The sequence below is a fragment of the Plectrocnemia conspersa genome, unplaced genomic scaffold (genome assembly GCF_051122295.1).
Source record: "Plectrocnemia conspersa isolate PC_06_02 unplaced genomic scaffold, ASM5112229v1 ptg000003l, whole genome shotgun sequence".
In the NCBI taxonomy this organism is placed as follows: Eukaryota; Metazoa; Arthropoda; class Insecta; order Trichoptera; family Polycentropodidae; genus Plectrocnemia; species Plectrocnemia conspersa.
The window spans coordinates 17340184-17362547 of NW_028277167.1; the positions used below are offsets into that span (position 1 = coordinate 17340184).

The 22364-nt window shown below is 31.0% G+C and overlaps 1 protein-coding gene across 9 annotated transcripts in view; it reads left to right on the forward strand.

Annotated features, from left to right (window-relative positions):
• Positions 1-22364, forward strand: part of LOC148236821 (paxillin-like) — an 85863-nt gene that overhangs the window by 49703 nt on the left and 13796 nt on the right. For 8 of the 9 annotated variants that reach the window (XM_088182729.1, XM_088182734.1, XM_088182728.1 and 5 more), the window contains exons 2-3: positions 1680-1819; positions 22169-22358. In XM_088182729.1, coding sequence (XP_088038855.1) covers positions 1680-1819; positions 22169-22358 — 330 coding nt within the window. Of the gene's footprint in view, positions 1-1679; positions 1820-3707; positions 5126-22168; positions 22359-22364 lie in introns of those variants that run through there. The other variant, XM_088182733.1, reaches the window with a different exon arrangement.

Here is a 22364-nt window from a genome sequence, read left to right on the forward strand (position 1 = left end):
ATGCTTACGATCGGTCTAAAGCAGGACTTATTTAGAAATTTGCCGTGTGTCTTACTTTTTTGTCGATACGAAAATTCTTCGTAAACCGCAAGGCTAGTTAGTCACTGTTTATTTTACGTATATATGCGTATCCGGCTGATTCACCTTAGCAACGATTGCCAATTATTTAGTTTGATTTTGTATATTTTTACGATTTATTTATAAAATGTTTGTATATCGTTAATCAACACAAAGTTTAAAGAGCTGATTTTGGTGCTTCTCTTTTTATATGTTTTCTCACAGATGCTGGTACGAATGAGAAAAATACTTATTTAGACCAATTAGGCAATATTGTTAAACTCCGCCTCTGAAATGTACGCCTTAAGTACGTTTTCTAAAGTTTTATATAACGATTTCTCTCAAAAGTATATCATAGAGCCCTTGCTGAAATAACGCCCGCTAATGGGAAAGTACGTAAGATGCTCCACAAAATTAAAAAATAAGAACGATTCTCACGTGTTTTACCGCACTCAGTAAAAACCAAGTATTGAAGTAAAATAGAAATCTCGAGCCTGTAGAATATGCGTATATAAGTGAGCTTGTTCATATATCAATTTTTCTATTGGTCTATTATATTTCTATTAAATACTGTAAAATTGTTAGTGAAATTAATTTCGACTCGATCATTTATGGTAGAAAAATGGACATCGATAAGAGCGGGTGCAGTTTTATAAATGTATATAATAACAATAAAAAGAAACCGAACATTATCGCTTATTGAAATCGCATTTTATAAATTTGTGAATGTACATATGTATATTTAAAATTTAACTTTTACATAAAGACAATAAATTAATAATTTAAATATATAATATAAATAACTTTCAATACATATTATATTTCATACTAAAGTACTTATATTCATTGCTGTATACTCTTAATATACAATATTTATGTATTTAATACTCATATGATATTGACATTATTGTACCTTTGCTTGGAATGTTGACCACATTTGCATTTCTGATACTGATAATATATATTATAACGGTATCTTTAATTTTAATCAGTTATAGTGTGAATAGATTTTAAATATGCATAACAGCTTAGAAATTAAAAAGATTAATTTCATAATAAAATTACAATATAACCTTTTAATATAGATAATAAAATTAACATTTGAACATCTTGAAACTATGAATTAATCAGTCAACAGAATATGCATGCTTAAATATGCACTTCTTTATAATTTACAGTTTTAATGGCTAAAAATTTATAGTCATTATTTTATAAAAACCACAATAAGAGTGTGATAAATTACGTTTATAGCATTTCAACCTTCGCTGTAAGTATGATTATTAATGTTAAACCGCATACTGTCTGTGATTTCTGTACATGTTATGTTTTAATATCAAAATACACGTATTTAATTAAATGATACTTTATACAAATAATACATGTATTAAATTCATATTATTGTGTCTCTCTTGAAAGTCAATTGTTTATCGTTCTAAGATGTCTATCTAATTGTAAATTAATCTGAAAAGATTATAGTATCTTAGATTCTCATACAATAATTGTATCTATATAATAGTAGATTAATCTGACAAAGATTTTCGTTAATATCTTAATATCAACAATGTGTTATTTTTATTAGAATGACATTTAAATTAATTTATACCATTGTTTATAAATTTCAGATGCTCTGCTAGCCGATCTTCAAAGTTCGATACACGGTCGACCTGGATCAGCCGGAAGTGGATATGGAGCACTCAACGGTACTAAAAGCCCAACGCTGTCCACTCCACCCCGTCATGGACCACCTGTATCGCCTCATTCAGTAAGCTACTTAAGTCCCTTAAACATAACAAAATGTTGGTGTATATTTGTTCCTTATAAAAGGAATTATAACTCTTCAAAAAACATTTATGAAGTACTGTATATCGTTTCGTTAAAACACTGAAAGGCCCCAGTGTTTTTTCAGGTAGTACCTATCAAGCTAATTATAACTCCTATTGTATATCTGCCAAAACTAAAAGGCATCCGATAAGCAGAAAGTTTATTGACTCGTTGAAGCTCATTGTAACATTTAAAATTAATCGCTCAAATGCTACACAACCTATGTTGTCAATTTTGACTGCATATGCTAATAATTGCGCAAAATTTGTGTACATAGTTTTTTAAGGGTGTGACTTTGCAGTCTAATGGACGCTGGAAACCTAGTAGCAGTTTATTTTCAAAAATATATATATTATAATTTACTAAACATCTCTTAATGTGCTCTGCCCGTATAAGTCTCAGTACATGTGTCTAAATGTCACGTATTTCATATCGATCGTTTGAGGAAACTGACGAATCACAGACAAAGATAATTGAGAAACAATCCTACTGTCTTCAGAAACACACCCTTAAATGTTGCCGACCCAGAGAAAGCCAAACAAGGTTATTGTGTGTCTTGATTATTGCAAGTGTCTTTATGACTGCGGTAATGGGTGATTATTAATGGCTTTTGAATGTTTGTGGTTATTGTGCAATATTTCTATCTCCGTTGTTGCTCTACTCTTCTGTTATACTGGCAGATCCCTTTTTCGTTGTTTAAAGCCACTTAATATCATTGACGTGAGTTCTAAATTCTTCATGAATGTCAACGCTACTGTTGTGTTCAAGATTTCTATTTCATTATTAATGGTCATTTGCCGTTTCCGAGATCTCTAAATTAATTATTGAACCTACTACAAGTTTCTATAGTTCCATAGGCTTTTAGTTTTCCCTGTCTTAGCTCATTGTAATTTTGTATATTTTTATAATTGTAATTTTTACAAATTCTAATTCTGAATTATTCTATAGCTTTGTACAAGTTTTCTTCTATATGACTAAAAAGATCTATCGCAAGTAGTGTATTTGGTTAATTGTAGAATGCTTCCACATAAATACACATTGATAGATACTGATTATTTAATCTGAATGAAGGAGCAATCTATCTTTTAGAGTATTTTATATGCAATATTTATTAATTTAATCACTTAAGTAACCCGTCTTGAGCTTAGCTCTTTTTGGCTCTGTGTGCGACTTTCCACTGAAGTTATTGATGGAGGATACCAATGGCGGAACTTAAAATTCTATATACATAGGTTCCATCACATAAAATCAACTCATGATTTCTATAAATATATTGTATATATTTACACATAAAAATATTTTCAATTTACATATAAATGAAATAATACTTACTAACTTACATCATCTTTAATTTCAATTAAGCTTATTAAAATCGATGGCCATTTACATAATTTGATATAATCTGTAGTATTTGCTCTTCATTATTAATTTTGTGAATTCTGCTATATCTTAAAAGTTACTAGTGATATGTATTATCAATGAGAACTTGTCAAGTCATGATGATCAGGTGTATAACGAATGTTTGAAAAATGGCTATGTATTTATACATGATAATGATTCTAATGCTTTGTAAAAATCATTTCATGAAAGAACTGGATAAGTAATTTAGAGAACAGCAGTGTTCTTCTACTTAAATATTTTGAGAAACTGAAGACAAAATGGAATGAAATATAGCTAAATTATGAAAATGTATAAACTGTAAGCCAAAAATATGTGCGGCTGTTATCAAAAACTGAAACAAATATCATATATTGTAATAGTAGAAATAATAGAAAAAGCGCAAAGTTTTATGTTAACCATCCAATTTGCTACTTTTGTGGAAAGGTAGAATACCGTTCAGTGATCAAATATATTCAGTAAAAGGGCAATAAAATAAATCAAATTCATAAAGTCACAGCATACACTTTGGGAAAATCTTGTCCTTTATACACAATTATCAAAATGTAGACAGCTGAATTGAAACTTGTGAGAAACGGCATTGAAGTTGAAGGCCTACAACTGCTACTACTGTAGAAAATATCATTATAGATCGGTGAATGGAAGTTCGATAAATATTATATGCTGTGAGCATCTGGGCTGTTGGACACTGAATTCAAAAAATTCACGAGGTGGTGGGTTATCAAAAACGAGTTCGATGCCATATATCGTCTGACTTGCTGCTCTGTTATGAGATTGATCCTGATATTTTTACTTATTGCTAAAAAAAAATTACTACCAATGAGACATGGATTCAACACTATTAATCTGAACCAAAGTAACAGTCAAAACAATAGAAGAATAGGAGTTCACCACCAAAAAATAAGGTGACCAGATTTTAAAAATATCAAAGGAGTACACCAAAAATAAAAAGGTCCTCATTGATGCGGGAGCTAAAAATAAGGTCATCACGGAGAATCAGATTCTATCTCGGAAGGACAACATTTTTGAGGACTATCCTTGACGGAGGACGTTTGGTCACCTTACAAAAAATCATTGCCGTAGTGTTTGCTGTCAAAACATAACAATATGTGGTATAACTAATCCTACCTGTTACATGACCTTTGTGAACAAATAAAAATAAAGTAACGTGGAATGCACCTTAAAAAGTAGGGTTCAAAAATATTCCATAATATTTATAAAAATCAGAGTTTTGCTGGTTTAAAGCTACTGACATCTATCACGTTCTGCTGAAAGTTTTTCCTTAATTTAATTTTCACTCAGTTCGCCCAGTCCCCTGGCGATGGCGCTGCTAGTGCGCTTTCCCAGCTTTTCCGCCGACACGCAGCACACGCCCACTTCCATTCCGAATTTCCTTCCGTTCTGAAATAGATCGCGTTTACGTTTCGTATAATTTCTACACTAAAGCAAATTGGGCGTATCAAGGACAACGACGCCTAGAGATGGTGAAAAAATCGCTCTAGCCGCCGTCCGACGCTTTTCGGGTGTAAAAAACCATCGACGCGCGTGCCAAATATAACAAAGGCCGATCACGTGACCCCCTTCAGCCAATTTCCCATCGGAAGTTCAACAAGTGGAAGTCGTTAAATTGTTATTACTTATCCCACTATTTCTTGCAAAAAAAATAAAAAGTATATTCTAGTTTCACCGTTCGATATGATAATTCGGCGCCTCTGTCCTATGTTCGCACTCTATCCGTAACGTTCGTGCCGTTTTTAATTCATATTTTCGGCGCTTTCGTCTGTTCGACCGCCATTTTTCGCCGTTGCCGACCGCGATAATGGATGCAACGTCACACTTTGGCGAGCAGGTCAGTGAGAATGTCATTTATTCAGTATCAAAGTGTGTTGTTCTTATGCGTGTTTTTACTGGCTATGTGCGAAAGCCAGTGTCTTTTAGTGTTAATGCAAATCGATGGATTTATTTTTGAAAAAAATATTGGTTTGAAACTTGACTGAAGTCATTAGTTTAATAATGTGTCAAGTAGAAAGATTGCCTTGATGAATATTATTTCATATTAGTTTTTAGGGATTAAAATGTGGGATTTTTATTTTATTTTATATATTTAGTAGTATTGTTAGATATTTATTTACCTACCCGAAGAAATATTTATTTATTTAGCCCGTATAGATAATTGTTTATATACTAAACAAATTTAATCAAAACCAAATATAAACATTAACAAAATATTAAAAAGATACAAATTTTAAATTTTGGTGCTTCTTTATTCTATTGAGGAAACCCGATATATTTTATTTTTTGCAGATTGTCCTAGGAATATTATTATACAAATCACACCTCCGTACAATATTTCTCTGGCCATACTCGTTTTCTTATATCTAACAATTCTTAAATTGTCTCTTTTTCTAGTATTTAATCTATGTACATTTTTATTTCTTATTAAAATACTCTGGTAATTTTAGGTATCAGTATAATAGTAGTAATCTTAAAATTATCATGTACTTCTCCTTAAGATATTGCTTTCTTTACTAAATAATGTAATTCAGTTTCTAGTATTTCCTATTTTTTGTTAATTATATTTACATTATATGATGATATATTTCCAATCTCCATATTTATTATGTCGTTTCTTCATGTAGGAATAATTTTTTTTTTTTATTGTTTTTCACATCTTATTCAGGACAATTTTTATTTCAACTATCGATTTTTCATACCAATTTTTCAGCTATTCTTAGTGATTTGACTGCCATATTTCTACATTGTTAATATGTTTTTCATTTTTCATTTAAAGCTTTATATTCTACTCATTTTATTTTTATTATTTGAAATATTTCATACTATTAATCTCTTCTCTTTAAAGCATTTTTAACATCATCATTAAAATATGAATAGCTTGGTTATATTTTTGATTTATCGCAGTACTTCAATTTTTTAAATACAGTAGATTTCGCTAATCGGTATAGTAGCTGAATTTTAAATAGCAAATACCGAAGAGAGATACATAAGAATTTTATCAACACAATTTTAATGAAGCTTTGCATATTTGAACCAGATTAAACGGACTCGACTTCACTGATACCGGTATTTCATGAAACGCCACTATAAAGTTGGTTTCAAAGCATTTCTATCAATGTGTGATTTTAAATGTACAGCACCGTTGCAATGACCATTTCAGCTGTTCGGCAATAGTTACTACATAATGGTCAATTTTAAAAGAAGTACCAAAAATGGTGTAGATTTTATAGTTCCTTTCACTGGAAAAGTTTTAATCGGTCCACCACGTACGTCAGTGTTTCCCAAATGGGTCATTCAAAATTCTGTGTTTTTACACACTGGGTCTCCAGAAAAAATATAACATCTTCGCGCATAAAGCAAGATATGTATATAGCAGGGGTGGCCAACCCGCGGCCCGCGGGCCGCATACGGCCCACCTATAACATTTTTCCGGTCCGCGAGATTCATCACACTTTTACAATTTAATTTTTAGTGATATATATTTCTTTACAATGTATAATACGTTTAATATCATTATTATTATATTATCTATGTTTACATGTAAAAATAATAGTAAACACAATAATAATAACTCATTATGCTTAATTTTTTTACTCCAAAAAAGTATAGTGTATCTAAATCTAATACGGGGATATATAATTGTATATATGGCCCGCGGAGTTATGATGCATTTCCAAAGTGGCCCGCTAGATCATTTGAGCTGGCTACCCCTGATATTTAGTCTGCAAAAATCTTACCAAACTGAATTAATCTGATTTGCTTTCTCTTGATCTTTGATTCTCCAAGGTTATTCATGCCTAGGGAATGAAATGAAATGGAAAATTATAGGATTGTTATTATAGAGTAGGAAACTACTGAAGCCACCGAAATTTGTACATATTATTATAACAATAGTTTCTCATTTGAGTATTTCCTGAAATAAATCGGGAGGGGGGGAGATTATTTAGAAAATTATATATGCGCTGCGCTGCAAGATCAATTGAGTTTCTGTCTGTCGGAAGTAAATAAATTAACGACAATGTTTAAGTGCAATTTCAAAATTGGTCTTGAAATTTTCATTATATAAAACAGCAGCTATTGTAAAATATAGCTGCATATCCAAATTATCTTCCTACTTGTAGTAATTAACACTAATACATACACCTAGTTTAGCAATATATGGGAAATTATCCAATATTTTCGCCATGCGCGACCAAACTAATAGTAAAAATAGAGAGCGAAATGACCAAAAAAAAATAGAGAAGTTACTGGATAACGCTAATTTACGTTCAATTTCTTATTTGATATTTATTAGTTGCATTGTAGCTCTCAGCGACAATAGAGTTGGATTTTTTTAGCATATGTATCAGATTGCTCGGAACAAAAATCACTTTATCAGAAAAAAAGAGTAAATTATATTTTATTGCCATCTATTGATTATTTTATAATATCAGTTGTGTCCAAAATTGCTGGTAGAGTAGCTACTTTGAAGATTTAAATTTTACATATTATTTAATATGTGGTCGATAACCTTTTCATATTCGCAAATCACAGAAGTAGTTGAATTTAATCATGATAAAATACATCATTTATTTGTCCGTGCAGTGAGAATTTATTAAATATTTAAAAAAAAACTTTCTATTTGAGATACACGTTGAAGATAATTTTGATTAGCAGTTATTTCGATATTTTATGCATAAATTTGCGCACATTGTATTATTTTGTTAATTAATAGATGTCAAAGATTTACAGACTTTGATTTCAGACTGGTGTCTTGCTACTTAGTCGTATTGATTGCACGCATTGGACTTACGCCTGTTGTGTTACAACGGAAGATTAATTATAAAATGAGGCAAATGTTTAATTAGCCGCATAGTGCAAACTACTAGCTTGGGTAAATTTTTAGTTCTCAAAATCTTGCCTAAGCTAGGTAAAGATTTGATTTATTTTATGAATGTAAATTTAGATACTTGTATCAGTGTCTTGATTAGATGTCGGAGAGTTGCCATTTAAACTATCTATAATATGCACTTATCAACTTTGTCTCTAAACCTTGTAATAAAATATTTTTCAAGTAAAAATTTGAGAAGCAATTCTTATTGCTTAATTAATTACAACGTGTTACACAACACTTGTTAAAAATGCATGATATTGTTACATATCTAAGATTGCAACAAAGATTTTTCAAATGTCACTAATGCACATAACACAACGCAGTACGCAAACTTGGAACTATACCATCATAATAATTACGGCATCGTGCACAATCGAAGGTCAAGCATTTAGTATCTGGCAACAGAAATTATCTGAATTTTCTGCTAATGCTGTGAGTAATTGCGAGGCAATTTTGCCTATTCGCGTATCATCATTGATGCTCCACTATTGACCCATTTTACAAGACATAAATATACGCTTTGGCGTCACTTGTTTTTTTAACCCAATAAAAATATAAATTCAGACGAATCCATCTCTGTGCGTCCTCGTTTCGTCAGTTTCTGTACTGCTGACATGTCGATATTCGACGTGTCTACACATTTTACTACGAATGCACTTAACAACTAATGGATCGCTGAAGCTTTTTGCTGCTGACCTTACAATATTAAATTGTTTTGTAACTATAAATAATGTCTGTTTTTCTTTGTAAACATATATCATTTGTAATTTACGCCCTTGCTCTATAAATCTTACTAAAATTAATAGCTGTGTATTAAAAGAAACAACTGCGTATCTATTTAGTAAATTTAATGACTCGTAAATCTATAAAAGTGTAAGTTTTCAATATTAATCAATTTAAAATGTGTGTAAATCATACATATATTTTATTGAAATCATATTACAATAACAAACGTTACTTTAAAAAAATAAAAATTTGAAGATGCTCTCAAAATTGCATCTGACGACACTCCGCTACGAGACTTTACAGACTGACGGAAATAATTATGACATTACTATATTTTATTTCATTGTAAATCCTACATTGCAACATGACAGGCGTTAGCCGAATGCGTTACAACAAGGTAAACAAAACCATCAACTACTAAGTAGTGTAACACTAGACTGAAATAAATTAGGTGAATCAATATATGGCATGCTGGATTTAGCTCGATATTATAACGATATTATTTATAACGATATTCATCCGAGAGATAAGAAAAATCAAGGAAACCCTTACCTGTGATTATTGATAGGAATTATACTTATATAATACAGAAATTGAAAAATGTCATGGTTTATATAGGATTCGAACCCATGTATTTTAGGTATTAATCACCGACTTATACCACCGGTCTATTTATTAAACAAAAACATTCTACTATATTTAACATATAGTATATATATATATTTACTAAGGTTCAGTTGATTTATTTTTAATATATTTTATATACAAGAACGAAGCTTGAAAAAAACAAGACCCTTTCGTTTTTGAATACTAATTTCATCACCGTCTGACCCGAGAGGCTGCTGGACCAGAGCCAAATAAATACATATGCGGAACAGACACCGTATCGAACGAAATCTCCATTTTGCTGAATCGATCTCTAAATTGCCTCCTCAACATCTGCGCAAATTCACAAAATTAACTACCGGTCTCTGTGCTACTGAACGAAAGCTATGAACCTAATTTATTTAGTTATGATTGAAAATATCCGAACGGGGAAAAGTAAATTGGCTTTACATTGTCCGCCTACCGCCGAAAGAATATCTAGTGCAGAACGAGCTTATTAAAATTGCCAAAATATGTATTAATAGACAACTTTCGGGCGTGCTGTATATCGCGCGCGAAATAAACTATAATAATGGATATTTGCACGGACGACGTCATTCGCTTTTAATATTAGAAATGGTATTTATATATGTGGTGGTGTTACCATACGCCCTGTCCTATTCTAGGGGTAACCAAAATGTCAAATTATGAGTAAAATATAAAAATAATATTGCAATTTATGAAGAAAAAAGACGGTAAAATTATTTTAACGTTTTTTATAAATAAAGAACGAATACGGAATTCCATTGTAGCATGATATGTACACAACCTACATAGCACATATGAGCATAGTTGTATTTTTTAAATAATTTTTGTTTATATTTACATATTTATGTATATTTATAGATATCTTATTCATTAATGACTTTTAAAAGTTTGTGGTTATTGTGCAACACTGTGTAACATGCAAGATTTTAATCTCCATTGTCGCATTTATTCTTCTTCTTGTGTCATGTTCGATTCCATACATTGGCAAATACCTTGTTGATAAGTTCCAAGTATTCCTACCAGTCCTTAACTGCACGAAACACTTCATCGGCTGTCATTTCGCAAGCACGACATCTTTTTTCTTCCGATACATATTTTACCTTTAATTTTTTTATTATTGAGGTATGAAGAAGCTCATATTTTGGACCTCGGATCATGTATCCGAAGTACTCCACCTTCCTTCGTTTAATGATTGAAAGAATACTTCAATACTGCATTGAAGACTTTCCTTAGTCCGTGGATATTTTAGTATACGCCTATAAAGCCAAATTTCAAACGCTTCCAGTCTATTGGTTTTATTATATTTTTATTATTAAATTTCTATGCAAACTTTAATCACTTTGTTTTTCAATTACTTCATTGTTTGGGAGACCGGAATTAGTAATTGTTATATATTTATAATTCCGATTGATCATCACATATTAAGTTTTCCTAGATTTCCCGAATCCCACGGATGTAAACTGTAATAATAGTTTATAATTAATAAAATATATTTCACTGATTCACAGACTTCGATTTGTTTGATGTCTCAATATTTAGTTGTTGTTGATTTTGTTTACCTCGTTGTAACGCATTTATCTAATTCCCTTCTTCAACTTGCAAAGGAAGATGTACAATATGTATATGTGTAAAATATAAAAATAATACTTACTAAGGTTATTAATAATTACCTTAATAGGACTTACACCAACATGTCATAATGAGTTTAAAAACACATTTATTTTATTAAAAACTCAGCATGTTGTGTTTCAAAAGTCAAATGGTAATTAGTCAAATTCAAAACATTAATCAATCTCAAGTCAAACTCGCCAGTATGACACGTTTCAAAAAAATAATAATACAAGAAATGAGATGACAGTCCAGAACTAGTTCAGAAAACAATCAAGATGCCGGAAAAGCTCGATCGGATTTTCCCAGCACAAAACGTCTGCGACTTGTCCCGTGATTAGCAATTTTAAAAAAGTGGACCAAAACCCAAAATTCACACAAACGTTTCGGTTATGTAAACGAAGTGGAGCGTGTGTGTGCCATCTAATATTAGCAAAGTTATATTTTCATTCAACGCGCTGCATACGTATATATTTTTATTTTGTCGGACACTGACATAAATAGATGGCCGACGTGCAGGAAGTTTATCAAGTGGAAGACAACAAGTCGATTAGGAGAAAATCTCTGCTGTATTATTAATACACGCATACATATGAGAAAATTTAAGAGGAAAACTCGTGTGCCCACACAACTTTATTAACGTTGGACAATGACACGATTTACGAAACTGTTTTTAAGGGTTCAGATTAAAATAAACTAGTTTTTTGTAAACTTTTTTCGCCTAATTATCTGGCGAGCGTTTAGTTGTAATAATCTGCTGGCTTTGAAACGATAATAAATTAGCACGCATTCACCATTCGTAAAAAAGCAATAAAGCAGATAAAAATGATGCGGTGTATATTTTGATTGCTATATATTACAGCACCAATTTGCAGATATCGCATTGAAAAATTGAATTTTCAAGATCGCTTCACATGAAAAAAGCTTCAATATATCATGTCGATATCAAAGCGGGCAAAGGTGTTTGACTGTTTGCAATTTTTTTGCTTAATATTATCGCAACATTCGTCATCGTAGCGAGCTACGAAAGCTCCGCGTCAAAATATCGTAATAAATTAGGCTATTTGCGAGAAAACTAGACGCGCTAAAGGAGACATTATCGTAAATCAAAGTTTTTTTTAAAGGGCGGTGCTCTAATAAAGTTGTAAGGAGTGGTCGAAAGTAGTATACGTATTTTTGATTATTAGGAGATATCTATGTATATATTTATAATCAATGTTTAGGCTTTGTATTCTATTTTAAAACTAATTTTGGCTAAGGAGTGCGATCGATCTTTATATAGGCGAATCGATGCGTATATTTGTTTTTGGATCAATTTATTGAAAAACTGTATGAGAAGTAACGCACGGGCGTAATCCGAGCAAAATATCTGAAGTTAAGCAAGACAATGCATTACACCCTCAAAGCTTTTATGTACTATATCTAAACAAGACTCGAGTCATATCCAAGTGATTTAATAATAGACACGCTATCAAGTATTGTTATATTTTGTGTGATATTAATATAATATAATACTTAAAATAAGTTACCTATGTAGTTTATAATTCGTAAATAGGCAAAAATTACAAATCATATTCTCTGAAAATTCATTTTTGCTGAAAATTAATTATAATATTTATTGGAATAAGTTTTGTGTGTTCTTTTAAATCGGATTCGCGAATTGAAAATGTATTGTTATGTTTAAGTTTATCTTCAACAAATATTTTAGTAAAAAATAATGCTCTTAATAAATTAGGATATTCTTATTTAAAAAAAATGCTCGAATCTCAATCATTAAATTTCGTATAAAAATAATACAGGTAAACTTGCAAATGTCTGGATATCGAGATACTTTTTTTGTGTCAATTAATATATTCTTGTCTTTATGATCAATTTTGTACAGATATTCAATTAATTACTAATTATTTTTAAATAAAAATTAGTTTTCCTGACATTCGTAGTATATTTTAGAAAGACCAGTATACAACTTAAACTTCATGCTCGTAAAATGATACAATAATGTACTTTTAAAGATAATACAAATTATATTAAAAAGTTGGATCTTTTGATATTTTATAGGTATTTTAAGAAAATCTAAATTCTATAAACGCATTTTTTTATAAAGCACTATTTATTTTTATTTCATTTAATTATTATCAAACACAATTGACCAATTGAAATATTAATTCACCTTTCGCAGATGGAAGGTAAAATAATGCTTTTTGTGCGACCACGGGGACAGCTGGCCCCTTGATCTGTTCCCTATTCCCTAATTAATACTAAGTTTTCAGCTATTATAGGATTGTTTTAGGCCAATAAGATTAGGGCATTTAAATGAAAATCTTAAGATTGGCTCAATTTACCGCATGCCTTCCTTTGATCGATTGTAATTCGAGTTTCCAAATCTTGGTTATTTTCAACTATTCGAATATCGGAATAGTAAACGATAATATATTCGTAAATAAATAATCGATAAATATAGTTTAAATGGTGAATACATGTTATAAAAAAAAAATACAAAATAATTAGGTAACTCAACTAAATTTAATTTTAAGATGCTCAATAAATTACTTTAGACAGACTTAAAATTAAATATTATTTGTATTGAGATAAAAAATAATAGCAGCTATTATGAAAGTCCACAGCTGCATAATATTAACTCGGAAACATGAGGAATTTCTGGAATTTCCTCAGTTTTTTTTACATTATTTTTTATGCTACAGCTTTTTTGCCAACTTTTAGCTGTTATAAATAACATAAAAATAAGAAGATAAATTTTTACGAACAAAAAAACACAATTGTTTGTCGATACTCAAGCAGTATATCGATGGAAACAATGACTGCATGCATGTTGAAATTAAAATATGTGGCAGTATTTACATAGAATGTAAAAAATGATTAATATTTCACAACAAATATGAACGAATAGTTGGATAAATATCCGAATCACGAATAGTTAAAAACGAGCATTTTCAGATATTAGCTACCTACTTATACCACTGGTTTATCGTGCTGGTGTATGTTTATGTATATTTAAAATATCTTCACTGTTTGACTTCGTTTTTTCGCTATTACTTCTTAAATATTTTAGTACATTTCCATAAATTAAAATTTTATCTAAATGTGTTTGTAAAAAATAATCTCTTATGAATCTTAGTACCATTTGATAAACCTTTAAACAAGTTTCTTGATTCTAACGTAATGTGCGCCTAGCATCTACTATTTTTCGGCACCCAACGCGCGCAGATTTCCGACAGGAATGAGACTTCTGATCTTATTGCAACCGATTTCATTAAAAATAATTCTGGACATGTCTTCACACTGTTTATAAAGTTCATATAAAAATTATTTACTTATTTTTTAAGTATGTTGATCAAAATACGGATGGCTTCCTACTTTTTTCTTTATCATTCACATCACAACTTCGACTCTCTTTTCGCACAGATAGAGCAAACATATTTGATGCGGCTTTTTTAAACACACTGCAAACATAACGTTGTTAATACAGAGGACTGGTAAACCACACGCTGTACCTAGCAGAAAAGGCGGGGTTTTAACCGAATATATACTTTTCACTTCCGTTTTTACTAGCCTTGTATCTTTATTTTTCGAATAGACCTTGTATGTGTGTTATATGTAATTTACATATATTTTACACCGTATATTTAAAAATTCATTTACAAACGTGAAATACTTATTTTTAGGAAAGAATTTTATTTGCGACTGAATGTGTGTTTAAAAAATTCACGACTAGTTTAAGAATTACAGATACTTTCGCATTTATATTTTCGCAATTAGTGAATAGTTTCTTGAATCGATATTTGCTACTTCACTTGGAAATAGACGTGGTCTTTTATCTCTTGATTCTTATGTTTCAAGATAGACCACCATTCTTAAACATCGACAATTTTATATAATATTTTATGTCGAGTTACTTACCGTTCGTTCACACGACAAAAACAATGACACATATTACTGCTTCAAAAGTAAAGTCTTTAAACAAAAGTCGTAAAATCACACCGTTGCCGTTGTAGTGGGGACGCTCGGCTAGTATCGTGATCGCGTCCCTTAATCCTATGCGCCGCAGCCAGAACGTCAACACCGAAACTATTGTCTAATTCGAGCCATCTAGATCCTTAACGAGCTGGTCGTTTAAATTGTATTTTTATACATATGTATGTATATAAATGTTTTCCTGGCTAGATTTTTAATAAATACATAATATAAGCCGGAAAAAACTAACGCTTTAGTCAGAGCTTATTAATTGAAATACTGTAGGTTCAAATTCCGCACTAACCTCGACGTTTTTAAAATTAGAATTAAAAATATTAATCGTTTTACCGATGAATATCAAGAAAATTAATTAAAAGTGTAGCTAGGTTGTGTATACATTTTTATACATAGCTAAATGTAGCTCATCGGAGTATCATGTTGCTTAATCTTGCCTTTCAATATGAAGTGACAACGTTTCTTTAGACTTTTTTCGTCTATCAATATAATCGCAAACTTACTGTAATGCTGATCATTGTCAAAAAACTATATTACTTAAACGCTAATTCATATATTAATACGATGGAGAATTTAAAATAGATAAATGATCAGTTCAATGAGCTGTTACACGTCTCATTTTTTATTATTGTTCACATTTAGGGTATAAATGTCAATATGCGTACATGTATGTATATATAACAGTCTTTCTTGTTAACTTACAATATGAATATTGCAAATATAGTATCTAAAAGTGTTGACAATTATATAAATACTCGATGAGCGATTCGAATCAATATTATTGTTCTATTTCGTGTTAGCAATTATTTTGTAAGCGATACGGCGAAACTTCTATGTAAAAGCTCCGTGTAAAATTCTTTGATATTTGATTTAGAATGCGAGGCGTTAAAAGAAAGCGATTTTTCTTCCGAAAAACACATTTTTTCACTCGCGCTAAAAAAATAATATTAATAGAGGTAAACGCAACATTCAGCGACATTTCAACAATTGGACGAATCGCTGACAGCCGGCAATTACACGGCTAATTGGTTGATATTTTTTACATTTTTCTTAATAAAACGATCGAAGGTTAGTGTGAAGAGGCGTGGTTAAAATATGAAATGATTTTCAATGTCAAGAGTCGCGTAGATTACGAGATACGTATTATTTGCGTGCGCAATTTTAGCAAAATATTTTTTTAGGCAGCGAATGATTGATGGACGAAAGAGTGAATTTTGGAGTTTGTCCAAAATCAAAAATGGCCAAGTGTATTGTAAAGTGTTGAGATAATGAAAGGCGTCTCGGATGTTTTTTAAACCATTAACCGTTTTCGATATGAGCTTTTTTCATTCAGAATATTCGTTTTAAAAAAATAGCCAGGCGTTTTCTATATTTATATACTAAGTTCTGTTTCTGAACTATTGTTTGTTATGGTATGAATTTAATTTAGTACTTTTTGTATCATTGATAGGAACGGCGCCAAAAATATATTTTAGAAACTCGTTGCATGTTCAGCGAGATAAGTGGATATAAAAAAATAAGTAAGTTACATCACATCAAGATTTTAATATCATGCCAGAAATTTAAATATATATATAAAAAAATGAATAAAATAATATTTAATCAAGAAACGAAAGCTCTTTTAAAACTAATTCGGATACCTAATAATCTCTAGCTAACTGCACATACCCAAAAAACATTCAATAACAATACATAAATGTTGTTAATAAAGCTTAAAATACAATGGGCTAAAAGTTGAGTAGCATACAGTTAGGCAAAAACAACGTTTTGCAAATAATAAAAAATATAATTAATTTTACAAAACTATAATTATATACAATTCATGTTACTGGTCTATTATTTTCATGCTTACAATTTTGTTATTAGCTACAGTAAAATCGTGGTTGCAATTTAAGGAGGGTGAGGAGCTAAAAACATTTCACAATTTGAGTGGACGATAAAAAAGTGCTAATTTAAGTATATTTATCTAAAGATCTGGAAACATTGAAATGTGTTCTTCGGCCTTTAAAGCAATGTGTGCTTTGGCATTTTGTGTTTATATTTAAATTAACGCCAAATATTTGTATAGTATTTTCTGGTATGAAAATGACAATGTTCTGTAATTGTTGATGTGTATTGTATAGTTATATATGTTTAGCTTTGTTTAAATGGAGTCCTTGGTGTTACTCCACACCGAGCAAGCATGTGTTAAAATGTGTTTGATTAATTGTTTGTATATTAAAATTTTAGTATTTGTAATAACCGTGCACTTTCTATAAAATATTAGTCTAAATTCCGCAATGGCTGCAAGTTTTTTAGAGCGAATTTAAATTTTTGAGTTGGGAGTTCAAGTGTGTTATATCAATTAAATCAAATAAAAAACATATTAGTTTTTTATTTGATTTAATTTATTTATTCAATATGTATTCTAATATTTATTCGTTAATACAGAAGTTTAACGCCACTGCGGCGTTGTATGTAATTTAAGTTCCATTATAAAATTATCCAAGTTCCTGTATTAAATATTAAATATTGCAGATACTTCATTCAAAATCGAATTGTTTTGACTAAAGGCGAAATTAAAATTGTGTTTCATTAACAGACATAAACTCTGTCATAGAGTAAACTATTCTCAACTATATCGATGATCTTGAATGGGTTTCACATCGACACGCTTTGAGCAAAACTCTGCTCGACTTCCTACCTGTGTTGTTATGTACAAGAGCGGTTGGTAAAACCTGGAACGAGTTTATCGATGATCTTCCGATATCACTATTTGTGTTAGAGACAGATAAGAAAATAAAAATGAATATGGGAAGCAGCGATTGGTCGCGCTCCGCATGTCTTGGGACTCCCTAGGGGAGAAAAATTTTCAATATTTAATCTGAAACAAGTGGTTCTTTATATATTTATCATCAAATGTTTATTTCAAATTTAATTCTAGATATTTCTAAGAACGGTAGATTTTTCGTAAAGGTTGAAATAGACATTTTATTTTTAATAACATTCGTGTATTATCTCTTACATACTATTACGTAAATACATACGAATGTGACACGTGATCTGAATAACTTTTTATACGTCGTTACATAAAAAAATCGTAAATGTTTACTTAACTTCAAAGACCCGTCAATAATGTCCGTTCAGCATTTCGGAGAACGTCGGGCATTTTGATTGCCATCGACCTTAGGGCGTCAAAAATGCATTTAAGGTCTACACACAATAAATTATTTTGGATCCCGTCCAACGCGCCCGAGACTGGGAAGCATTTGCCAAACAGTTGGCTGTGCACTGATTAACGAGTCTCGGTAACGTTGCGCATCGATCATCCCCTGTTTAATAGTTACGGGTGGCGCAATATCGGGTAGATTTAGTGAGCGGTGTCAGTTTTTCAATTTACGTTTTGATTTTATCGTTTGTGGGTGTCTGTGTGTTTTCAAAGCTTTTCACTTAGCTGAAAAATATATGCGTGGGCATTCGATGGACAGGAGACAAGAGTATTATTATTCTAGATTTAAGATATAAAAGAATCGATGTACGCTTACGTTTTTATTTATTTGCTATTTTTTATATTTTTAAAGAATTACCTACAAACATCAAAACTCGTCAAACATTTTGATACTCTTACTCGCAAAGCTTTTTATAATTTCATAAAATTGCATTTATTTCAACTAAAAATCATATTTTATATTTATTAATAAGACCGCAGCATCTATCGCTAACGATTTATTACTCATTTTTTATTACAAACAGCGCGGTTAACTTCGCATTTCGTTTTAACCGTTCGGTTAGTATTTTTCGCGGTTACGTCAGAGTTTTACTTCGATCCATACGTAAGATGAAATCTGGCAATCTTGCAAATTTTGCAAAAGTTTTCTCGTTTTTATTGCATTTACATTATACGCGTACATATATGTGTAACATGAATATTTACCCAAACCGACCTTGCTCCTAAACACGTGCTCAAAGAATTGACTTTGATGAATCATTTTTATTAGCGGCGGCAATGTGCCGAGTGCAAAAATCCAGGGCGGACGGCTGACATTTTTCCGCCTTGTTTTTCCATTTTATTTATTTATTTTTTCGCACTCACTAAAAGTTTTTCACTCCGCTCGCCGGACGGAATTATCCGCAGTTTTTCCTCCAGAGATCTAAGCTTGGCCCACGCTCTAGATTTTGCTAGTTAAATTGTCAGAAACATATTTTATAAACTTCATAATTATGCCTAAAGTGTTTCAAAAGTGAGAGGTTAGAATAATTGAACCCTGAATCGATCCGTATGTTTTATCTAAGAGTATGCGTTGTTTACGTTAACCGTAAATTCGATTTAAATGCGTAATAAAGCTACTGCAAAAGTAAAAATAATGTGTTTGGATAAATAAAATACGACTCTATTGTAAATATTTATATTATTCAATGTATAATTTAAAATAATATGTTAATAAAATAGAGAAAATTTTTTTTTTTAAATCTCTTATCATCGAGTTTTAATATAAAATAGTTTATATTAAACTTGTAAAGCCACTTAAAATAAAATACCACAAAAAGCTTTAAAATATTTTTGTTAATTATCGTAACTATAGCTTCGAAAAATCGAAGATAATCCGTTGACTTATTGTAGTTATCGCCTATATCTTAACATAAAATAGTCGGGTTTTATATCGCGTGAGAAGATTAAGCTTGGACAATCGCGGACCTAAAAAGCGTAACTGAAGACCGTTATGGGCAGAATTATGTTAGTTATAGCTGCATTATTAAATCCTTATACTCATTATTCCAACAACGTTTTTTACCTATATTTTATGATTCGTATAATTAGGCCTGGGGCCAAATTGGCTTAAGTATGTAACAATTAATCATAACTTTATTGTCTCAGCCTAGGCTGTCAAAAACGCGACCAACATGCCAAGTGTGGCAATTTTTTGCTGCAAAAAACAAAAGCAGCCAAATTATGTTTTTATTAAATTAACAAGAACATGTATAATGTTTAAAAATGTAATAGATTATTAGCAAAATTTTGCGCTGCGCGGACAATTCATTTATTCATATAATAATAGCTAATTCCGATCTCACAGGCGCGATAGATAGAAAACACGAGGGTCCATACATGATTCAAACCCAGGTCTTTCATATATTACCGACTTATACCACTGACCATATGTACATGGTGCTGAAATTCAGGTGTCAGTATCGGGCGTTGATGTCGAATATGTAAGAGCCGTATAGAATAACCCTTGTGGTGTGCAGAGTAGTAGTATCCCTAACTAGTCTCTCTAGTTTTTTTTTATTTCTGGCTCTCGTTTATCTATCCCTGTCGCTATTTCTGCTCGTATAAGTAAGCGAGAGTCGAACCTTTTATATATTTTCACAAATAAGCTTAAAATTGGTTATTTACGTTTCTACACTTTTATTGCCAAACTCTATCCGTGTTTTCCGGGTGGCCTTTTACTAGCAAACCCATTGTGTTTTTTTTCCGATGGCCAATTCTTATTAGGAAGACCACAATACATTGTATACTATGAGTATCGATGAACGGTTTAGTTACGGTAATTAATGTTAATAGTCTTCGAAAGTCATTCTTGGATTTCTATACATTGTAAAGCACTTCTGTATAATTGATGCTTTCTACTGGGAATTTATGAAGGTTAATCTATAAAAAATATACAAAAATTTCGTACTGCACGACTCATTAAATCTCATGTATTCTTAAAGTAAAATATACAAAATAATACACCTTCATGTTACCTTATAAAAATAAGCTTTTGTAAGCGTCGACTTTAATCTCGATATACTATTTACTAAAAACAGCAGTTTTAAATCTTTTGATAAAAAAATTGAGTAAACTAAATTTGCTATATATGCGTCTGAAAAAGTTACCTGCGTTTTGGTATAAAGTCGCTTGTCCACATTGCATAAATTGCTACAAATAGTCCAACTTTTTACCAATTGAAGACGTTGTAAATACCAGATAATATGAATCGTCTCTGCGTTATCAGGAATTGTCATACATAACGATAATTCACAGAAAAATTTCGTTTTTAATTATTATTATTGCTGAAAATAGATTTCGGCGGTAATTATTATTCTTGCTGAAAATAGATGCATTGCTCTAGAATTTATAGATATAATCAGCTGTGCATATTTCATGCCGCTAGAGCTCTCCGCATGAGAGTTTTTTCTATTTCAGCAAACATTTTTTTATTTTGTAAGTAAGTAGTAAGATATGTTTGATAATCTTTCATACAAATTATTACTAAGTTATGGCTCACAATATTATTATTACTTTGGCTATATTTATGATGAAAACCATATTTTATTAACTTGTATAATATTTTAAAACTTTTTAAAACCAACAAAAATTACTACAATGTTACATATTGACTTGACGTTTTATTTTTAAGGGGCGTATAAAATTAAGCGTGAGTGCAGAGGGTTAAAAAAGTAGCAGTAGTCTAACATTCGTATCTAGAAATATGCTTAACGGTATTTCTCAATTGACATAGTAATTCGTATAATACTTCCACGAAAATATCTAGTCTCAATTCGCCCATTTTAATGCATTAATTTCATATTTAGCTACCAAATCTGGATCAATCCATATATTTTTAGCTCGCATTGTGACGCATTGTGACATATCACTCGAGGCTCGAACTCCATTTAATATTTTTATTGAATATTTAGTAACATTTCCTTAATTTTTGCCTACTAACATCGCAAGTGCGTGTGAACGGTTCTTCTTAATCCACGTCCTTATTTGTATGAATATTTCACGTATACTCAACTATAAAACATTACTCGGAATCGGATTATCACTGCTTAAAGCAGTATCTTTAAAACATCTGTGACAGTTTATCCTTATGAAGAATGTTTGTCCACGAAAGAGCACGAAGTGGTAGTTATATATCTTCCGATTTTTTAATGAAGGACTACGGGCCCGATAATTTCTCTCGGTGGTTTTACATATACCTGATTTATATAACTTTTTTGTTAATAGTATAATTTATGATAACATTATGTATTGTTTTTCAAACATAGCAAAGCCCTAACTGTTTTTATTTTTTTTACTTTTAGCCCAATTACGTGAATCAGAGTATGATCACGAACGAGAAAATAGTGACCCAAACTTACACTGGTGCACAGAATGCTTCTAACACTGGCAGCATGGGACGTGGAACCAAGATCACAAAAGCTGTGAACAACCTTACCGAGTTGGACATGCTCCTACAGGACTTGAGCAACGCTCGCTACGGAGAAACGAAAAGTAAGT